Raw genomic sequence first — 9,626 nt, forward strand, 5'->3', positions numbered from 1 at the left:
ACTTATACTCACTGGGTATAGCAAGGCTCAGAAAGATCCCTAAGCTAGTAAAGCAACAGAGAGTGAGTCTTCCTGGGCCTGACCGTACCGTTTTTCTTCAGGATAGATACGAAGGAGTCAGGAATCCTCAACCACCTTCAGGTATTTCCAGTTCATGAGAAAGGACAATGTTCTGGCCAGTTGGCCTCTGAGCCATCAGTCCTGCCTATGATGTAGATTAAGATAGCCCCTAAAAACAACCAGCTTCTCTCCCTCCTTCTTCCAAATATCTCAAGACTAGGTGGAAAGCGCTCCTTTAAATTACTGAGGGGACACACTTCTCTAATGCCTACGTGGAGGCTGCTGCTATGGACTGGCATTAGGCTACGGGACCAGCCCTGACCAGCCCTGAACAAAGCTGGACACCACAGAGATGAGAGAAAGGGACCGGCAGGTGCATAGGATGTCAGAAGAACTCTTCTTTCCCTCCTTGGTCTCAGTGCTGAGCATAACAGCAGCTTATCAGAGAACATCATATGAAAAGACAGAATCACACGCTGGATGTGAAAGAAAAACAAATAGTTCCAAATCACCAAAGAAATTGCTCTAGAAGGATGATACCCTTCTGCTCTGCAATAATCTATTCAAATTTTTCTTCAAAAGTAGAATAATCTTTCTTGTAGAATAAGCCAGAAAAAAAGTAGGATAATCATTTCCATCATGACGTAAAGTAGTAAGAAATCACTATCTGATACTACCTTCAATGCATGACACTGCCTGTACTTGGTGTCTGCTGAGTACTAGCTGCGTAGATGATACATAAAAAGATAACTGGCAAATTATTCCCAAAATATATAGGTTACATTATTTAGTTCCTTAAAAACCAATTCAAAATCTTGGCAGTATAACGAATAGGTGTCAATACAAAGATGTACCCGACCAGAGAGGCAGGATCTGAAAATAAATGGCCCTCACAGGTTAACTGCTCCCTTGAGTTCTCACCCCAACAGACCCATCTCCCCCCATCCCAACACATCCCAAGATTCCGGGTTCTCAAAAGCTAAAACAGAACAGGGGAATTGGCTCAAAATGCAAAGTACTCATCTTCACATAAGAAGCATTTAAACAGAAGAAAGAGACCAAACCAGACCCCTTCAGCTTACTGAAAAGTAGGTTGAGAAAAGCTCTGCCGTACTCGAAAAAGCAACTCGAGTATGGTCGTCTTTCCCAATGCAACAGCACAAGAACTTGATTCTGGTTTCCCACACGCTTGTAGCTGCTGTCTTGAGGCCATTAAATAACTGGCTTGAATCATGACTATCCAGGTGACTGGGACCAGCACAGGAATATGAAGCCATTTTCCCCCCTAGTGGGTCAAAGACAATGATAATGGTAACCACAGTGGCGGCGATGATGATCCAACTGCAAAACAGAGAGAGGAAAGGCTTGATGACTGTGGGCCCCCTCCAGATGCAGGGCCAAAGGCTCCCTCCTTTGGGCTGTTTCTACATCTCTACAACTGAGGGTCCAGTTACCAAGGAAGATGAGGATCTCTCAGAACCAGGCTGAGATGAGCAACTCATTTCTTCTAGAAAGTTCCTTATGAACCTATAGCCAACCCAGGCCCCACAAAGATCACAGCCCTAAAAGCAAAGACCACAAAAGGAACACAGAACTGTCTGTTGGGCACAGAAGTAGCTGGAACTTGTTCTCCATACCCCTGGCCTTTATTCCTCAATGCATCAGCAAAAGAATTTCTGTATCACAGGATACTCTGATAGGTCTTTTGTTCATATGCTTATACATTTCTATATTGCCCACGGTGTGCAAGACATGGGTTCATGAATACACTATGCTGCTGGGAAGATGCACCTCTGTGAACAGACTCTGCTGCCAATCATCTAAGATTTTTAGCCTAGAGAATGTGAAAACTTTATCATTCTAGAATATTATTCCCTGTAGCGATTCCTGACACTATATCTCTTCTCATACCTTCAGTTTTAGTTTTTGCCCTTGTTTTGGTCTTCGGTTTTCTTCCTTCTTATAAGGGAAGGGAGGGAATGAGAAAAGTAAGAACCAGTAAGAAAAAAACTACATCAATAAAAGCATAATGAAAGGTGAGTTATTTCTCATGTAAACGAGGGTCTCTAAATTTTCAAGAGTTACTCAGAGAGGATCCAATTTCTAACTATTTTAGGAAGCCCACACAACACCAGGCTATCTGTTGTGTTAGTCAGAAAGGTTTGTTCACATACATCTCAAATGCATTTAAACGGTAAGAGAAGGAAGAAGACCTCACCTGACAATGACGGTTGCAATGATGCCATTCACAACTATCTTGTCGCACTGAATACTGTCTGCTATCCAGGCAGCCCCCAGAGAAGCCCAGACCATCTCTGGCAAAAAGAGCGCCAGGCGGATGTAAAGCAGCTTAGTCATAGACTTCCGAGGTCCAGGGTTACAAATGGTTCCTGAAATACAGAAAATATTCAGATTGCTCACTTGCTTCCTCAGAGATAAGAACTTCCTTTGTATAAAAATACAGCTACTAGAGCATACATTTGTACTGTACACACACCCACCAACTGACTTGTTCTACTTGTAATTGGTAAACAATGCCTAAGTTTGAGAACAGGTGACAAAGTAAGGATAGAAACATGACAAAAAGCCTCAGATTCATTTCTTAAATTTACCAGAGATTACAAACACTCCTGGGTTCTAACTAGGGTGACTATATAATCATTGCCCAAACTGGGATACTTTTGAGAACAAAAAGTGGCGCTATTCATAATTATGCTGGGACAACAGGCATAAAACAGAATCGTCCCAGGCATACAGGGATATATGGTCACCCAAGTTCTAACAGCCAGGAAAATAAGCTCCATGTCTATCTGAAACCTATATTGTTCTAGATACCATCCTAAAACACTTCATGCCCATTATTCTTTAATCCTCACAATGACTGTGGGTTAGTCATTATCCCATTTTATAAATAAGGAAACTTAGGCTCAGAGAACTTAACAGTTATTTTCTAAAATATAATCCAGGTCTGCATGACCTGGGCTCTTTGCCCCCATGGTCCTCATTTTTGGGAAGTGAACAATTCTGTCGTGCAAGACCACTTGAAGAAGCCTAACATTTAGACATGACATTTTTAGTGTATTTGTAAAACAAATCCAAGTATGAATACATGCCTGTGTTCTTTAATTCTTAACGTAAAATATCAACTTTCTCCCCTTGGAGAAAAGTTGTAATAAACACTAAGTAACATAAAATGCCACATGATTAAAACAAAAACAATGACCCCTCCCCCAAAAAATCTACACTCTAAAGTATGATTTGGTAAGGAAACAGCTTTTACATTCCAAAATTATCTTCTGTTAGAATGACTTACATAGAGTAACATTATAAAGTATTAGGCACTATCAGGTTTCATTTTTGGCACAAAGACAAAATTTTGATTTTGTTTTTTTGTTTTTTTTTTTTTTTGAGACAGAGTCTCACTGTGTTGGCCCGGCTAGAGTGCCGTGGCGTCAGCCTAGCTCACAGCAACCTCAAACTCCTGGGCTCAAGTGATCCTCCTGCCTCAGCCTCCCGAGTAGCTGGGATTACAGGCATGCGCCACCATGCCCGGCTAATTTTTTCTATATATTTTTAGTTGTCCAATTAATTTCTTTCTATTTTTAGTAGAGACGGGGTCTCACTCTTGCTCAGGCTGGTTTCAAACTCCTGAGCTCAAACAATCCGCCCGCCTCGGCCTCCCAGAGAGCTAGGATTACAGGCGTGAGCCACCGCGCCCGGCCGAGGGCTGGGATTCTGATTAAAGATATGTTGTAATGTCAGCAGGACCTGGACTTGAAACTCCAACAGTGAGGACAACTACTGATACTGCATTAATGAAATAAATATATAGACAAGGAGACAAGAAATGGAGTTGTTCTGATTAAGGTTCCAGAAAAGAAACAAGATACTGAAAAGGTCTCCTTTACATAGTTACATCTGCCTAGAAAACCAATTTTTATTTTATTTACATATTTATTTTCTTCTCAAGATAAAGGGATACTGGCATAGACCTGGCTGCTGCAGTCGGCCTCAGGATGCAAATGGGCCCACAACCGAAGAGCACAGCTGCATTCCTGAATGTAACGTCCTCAGCAAGTCTTGGTTAAACAGCCCTACCATCCTTCACCAGGCATAGCCACTTATGTAAGAGCAAGAAAAAGAAGGCTTGTATCACAGAATTGTTAGATCCAACACCTACAGCCGCTACAGCAATCTTTTCTGGCACGAGATTAGAAATGAGCTCTTGAGACACAAATGCAGAGGAAATGCAAGGAGACATCCCATAATCAAAGCCAAACATGGCAAACGGCAGACTTTGTATGTCAAGAGTGTTCTATGAAAATGTGGTTGTCATGAGGATGAACTGTCCCTAATTAAATCCACCACATGGTAGCAACAGTAGGATTTCATCTGGGAGGTTCTCAAATCAATAATAGAAACTACCACAATATCAAGATTTTTCCCAACTAAGCTATATATATTTATGACCAAGAAAAAGAGGATCAGTCTTTTGAATAAAGATGACTGAAATCTATTTGTTCCAAATGTTCCCTCTACAACTTATGATGTTTCTTGTAGGGAGGAATATCAGCCAAAACCTAAATAAACATTGTCTTTCAGCTCAAGTGACAGATTATTGGGACTTGACTTATGAAATAAAAGAGGCAATAGAAGTTATTCATCTATCAAGAATAAAATTAACCAGTGTGTTAGTAACTTAAAAATATACCTAAAATTTGCAATTTGTAAAAAACTCATTGATTTTGCACAGGTAATGCACCTAAAGGGTAAAAAGTACAAACAGTTCAAGTAGGTATAAAATAAATTTTAAGCCTTCCTCCCACCCAGAAGCACCAGTCCTTCAGTTGCCTTCCCTAGAAGTAAACCACTGACTTGTATATCCTCCCAGAAAATCTGTGCATAAACAAAATGTATATATCCTTTAGAAAAAAGCAGCAAATTACATAGAATGTCCTGTGCCTTAGCATATTGGAAATAATTCCTCTGTTCACAAAGAATTTTCTCATTTTTAACATGTATAGAGTAGACCATCATGTGGATAAACTACAGTTTACCTAATCAGTTGGCATACTGACGGGCATTTAGTTTGTTCTGATCTTTTGTTCCTACAAACAACACTGCAACGAAGATCCCTACAAGCATTTCTTTGCACAAGTGCAAATAGAAAGGAAAAAATCGATACATACAGAGAGCCATCAATTGGTCTCCAGAGATTCAACCAATTTACATTCCCACCAACAAAATGAGCTGCCTGTTTCTGCACAGACACACCAACTCAGTATACTATCTAAGGCAGTTTTTATTGTGATTGAGGCTTAATATTACATATATTTAAAAATCATTTACATTTCCTTTACTGTTCATGTTCTTTACCCATTTTTCTGACTATTGGCTTTTTTCTTTTTTAACTGTAGAAGCCCTTATATACTATGGAGATTGCCTCTTGGTCTCATGTGTTATAAATATTTTTTCCCATGTCTTTTTTTAAACCTTTATTTCTGGTATTTGTCATAAGATTTACACAGTATTTTTAATAAGGCATATGATGTTAATTATTTGTAACAACTGGCAATTAAACTAACATGTTTTTAAAAAATATTGCTTTCAGTTTGGTTGGGATATCTCTAGCTGCAAGGAACAGAAAATTCAACTCAAACTGGCTTAAAAGCAGGAAGGAACTGTACTGACACAAGGGACTGGAAGTGCAGAGGCAGGACACTGCCTGGTCTGCTGGGACTCAGGACTCTGGCTCTGTCTCCCTGTGTTTCCCACAGCTCTCTCCTCCTCTGCTCAGCTCCTCGTGTGCTGTGAGTGGAGACACAGCATCACCCAGAAGGTGAGTGGTATGTGGATTTTGGATCTTTCCTAGAGGAGCAAGGAAGCACTTTCCCAGAACCTTCCAGCAAACTCTCCCTTTCACTGGCCCAAATCGGGTCTCATGTTCATTCCTGAATCAACCACTGACATGAGTTCATTTCTGAGCTGGGCCTAGGGCCTGCATCTCTGACACATACTTGGTACGTGTGGGATGGGGGATGAGATGCGGGGATATATTGAAAAAACTGGGTTCCATTTGGAGGAGGCTTGAGATAGGCAACTCACAACACCTGCGGCACCCTGTAGGCCATTTCTGAGCTCTGACAACAAGCAGTGTGTGATGACACAGGCATCAAGCAAGTATCTAGGAGGAGGGGACTGAGTGAATATGAGCATCCATCACAGGAATGTGACTATGCCCTGACACCACCAAAAATATCTGAAGAAAAACAAATATTTAAGGAAGAAAAAAGTTTATACTTACTGCTTCCAATCTGAACCTACTATTACAGTTATAAACTCAGTGGCCTAACCAGAATGTAGCATGAAAAAAAAGGGCAAAAAAGTTAGATAATGCCACATCGAAAATGACACCAGTTTAAATAATTTACCTCCATTAAGAAGCCTCACAGTGCTAAAGCCACATTGTACACATTGCTTCTTCCTTTCCTTCAGCATCCAGCACCAATGGCAACCCACATTTGGGGGCCGACACAGACCACAGAACTGGGACTTTCTTCAATCCAGACCCCATGCATCCATGTTTTTAGAGGCACACTAAAATACATAGAACTCTATTTTCCGTGTGCTACAATAGTAAGTGGACACATGCCACTCTTCTTCATCATCCAAAACCCTAAGGTCTTTTTCTCATGAAACATTTTGCCACTAACATTTCTCCCCTCCACACTTCTCCCGTGAGTGAACTTATTTCATGTTTCGGTCCATTATTCCAAACTGTTAAGATGATCTTGATCCTGTGACACACTGTATTACCCCTGGGCCCTCCAAGTTTATCATCATCATCTACCAAATGATAAGCATGCCACCTACATCCTGATTCAAGCAGGGATAAAACACTAAAACATGGTGGATGGTGGCATGCCATACGGCCCTGCCTCTGAGTGATGGATTTTTATTTACTAATGCATTTCTTTAGTAGTTATTAGAGTGCTCAGCTCATTCTATGAATTACAGCAATCAAATAGGGAAGGTTTCCAACATTTCTAGAGACATTCTCAGTTAAATGATTGCAGAAAACTGTAACATGTAAAAAAAAAAATTATTAAGAATAGGTATAACTCTTACAACTCATAAATAAAAAGATAAATAATCTAGTTTAAAATCGGGCAAAGGATTTGAATAGACATTTCAATGTCTATTGATATACGAATGGCCAATAAGCAAATGAAAGGATGCTCAACATCACTGGTCACCAAGGAAATGCAAATTGAAACCAAGAGATTATAAAAAAAGAGATACCACTTCACACTCACTAGGATGGCTGTTAATCAAAAAGTCAGACAATAACAAGTGTTGGAAGGATGTTGAGAAATCAGAACCCTTATACACCGCTGGTGGGAATGTAAAATGGTACAGCTGTTTGGAAAAGTCTGTCTGGCAGTTCCTCAAGACGTTAAACATAGAGTTACTACATGATCCAGCAATTCCACTCCTAGGTACATACCTAAGTGAAATAAAAACATACGTCTACACAAAAACTTGTACGTAAATATTCATAGCATAATATCATAATAGCCAAAAGGTAGAAACAACCCAAATGTCCACCAACTGACAAATAGATAAGTAAAATGTGGTATTCAATGTAATATTATTCAGTCATAAAAAGGAATGAAGTACTGATACATGCTACAACATGGATGAACCTTGAAAGCACTATGCTAAATTTATAAGGCAGACCAGGTTGGGCGCAGTGGCTCATGCTTGTAATCCCAGCACTTTAGGAGGCCGAGGCAGGTGGATTGCTTGAGGCCAGGAATTCAAGACTAGCTTGAGGAAGAGCTAGGCCCCATCTCTAAAAAAAATAGAAAAATTAGCCAGGCGTGGTGGCCCATGCCTGTAGTCCCAGCTAATCTGGAGGCTGAGGCAGGAGGATCACTTAAGCCCAGGAGTTTGAGGTTGCAGTGAGCTATGATGATGCCACTGTACTCTAGCCTGGGTGACAGAGCAAGACTGTCTCAAACAAAAAAAAGAAGCCAGACCAAAAGGACACATAGTGGATAATGCCACATATATTGTGTCTAGAATAGGCAAATCTATAGAGATAGAAAGCAAATTATTGGATGTCTAGGGCTGGGGGAGTTAGGAGGAAATGAGGAGAGACGGCTAATGGGTACAAGATTTCTTTTTGGGGTGATGAAAAAGTTCTAAAATTGATTGTGGTGATGGTTGCCCACCTCTGTGATTATGCCAAAAACCAGTGAACTGTACACTTTAAATGGATCACTTGTAGGGTATGCAAATTATATTTCAATGAAGCTGTTAAAATAAAAAAAAAATAGGTGTTGAATAGAAAAGGCTACTTTTTACCTTTCATGCTGACATACACAATGGCTAACACAGTACATATAATAACTGCCAGGAGGATAATGAGAACGATCAAGTAGCTGCTGAGCAGGGCCCCACCAGCACAATCCAGCTTTCCTCTGTGCATGAGATACAAAGTCAGAATGCCAATCCACCTGTGGGGAAACAGGGAGGGTCAGAAACGGAATCCAAAGAACTGCTTTGTAAAACATGATATAAAAAAATAAACGCAGTTAATACTTTCCAAAACAAGGCAAGGTTCAGTTTGGAATACAATTTTCATCAATAAAAGATCTAATAAGTCAACTAAAGACTATGGCTTTTTTTCCTTATGAGTTTTATACTTTCCATGCTTACATCACGTTCTTACCCTGTGTTTGTTGTAATCCATGAGAGGAATTTAAAGCCATAAGCAAGCACATATAATGTGAGCTGCTGGAAAATATCTCCATTGTGACTCAGAAACACATAACTGGTAAACCAACAAACAATATGTTTGCTAAATTATTAACAAGAGCATTTTTATTTTTTTTATTTTTTATGTTATTTAACACAGGAACAAGAGAATTTTTACTTCTTTGAATTAAGAAATTAACAAACACACATTGTAATCTGCTGTGTGTAATACAAAACCAAGAGGGTGGGAACCAGTTATGTAAAGATGTTCCATAGTGAACACTGATAAACTTGAAGGAAGTACTGTGGCCTCATAACTACATCTTGTAATTCAGCGCAGAACAATGAAAGACAGCACCAGGCAACCCAAAGCAACAACAAGCCATCATTAGAGGTATTTCAGCAGAAGACAGAACACCACTTGGCAAGAGGGCCCTATGAAGGATTCAAGCCCTATGTTTTTGTCAGTTTTGTGATATTAGGACTTTGTATCTAGAAATAATAAAGGTGAAACGATCTCAGAAATACGTGGCCCTGGCCGGGTGTGGTATCATGCCTGTAATCCTAGCACTCTGGGAGCCTGATGCAGGACGACTGCTTGAGATCAGGAGTTTAAGACGAGCCTGAGCAAGAGTGAGACCTGTCTCTACTAAAAATTAGACGGGCTTGGTGGGGTGTACCTGTAGTCCCAGCTACTCAGGAGGCAGGCTGAGGCAGAAGGATTGCTTGAGCCCAGGAGTTGGAGGTTGCTGTGAGCTAGGCTGACCCCACAGCACTCTACCCTGGGCAACAGAGCAAGAGAC

The 9,626-nt window shown here is 40.4% G+C and overlaps 1 protein-coding gene across 1 annotated transcript in view; it reads right to left on the reverse strand.

The window, feature by feature from the left end:
- The window catches only part of DAGLB (diacylglycerol lipase, beta), a 32,970-nt gene that overhangs the window by 20,873 nt on the left and 2,471 nt on the right, over positions 1-9,626 (reverse strand). The window contains exons 2-4 of the mRNA XM_012638988.1: positions 8,431-8,582; positions 2,279-2,450; positions 1,143-1,401 (exon numbers count right to left, since the gene is read on the reverse strand). Coding sequence (XP_012494442.1) covers positions 1,143-1,401; positions 2,279-2,450; positions 8,431-8,582 — 583 coding nt within the window. The remainder of the gene's footprint in view (positions 1-1,142; positions 1,402-2,278; positions 2,451-8,430; positions 8,583-9,626) is intronic.

Source organism: Propithecus coquereli, unplaced genomic scaffold (assembly GCF_000956105.1).
Source record: "Propithecus coquereli isolate 6110/MARCELLA unplaced genomic scaffold, Pcoq_1.0 Scaffold137, whole genome shotgun sequence".
Taxonomy (NCBI): Eukaryota; Metazoa; Chordata; class Mammalia; order Primates; family Indriidae; genus Propithecus; species Propithecus coquereli.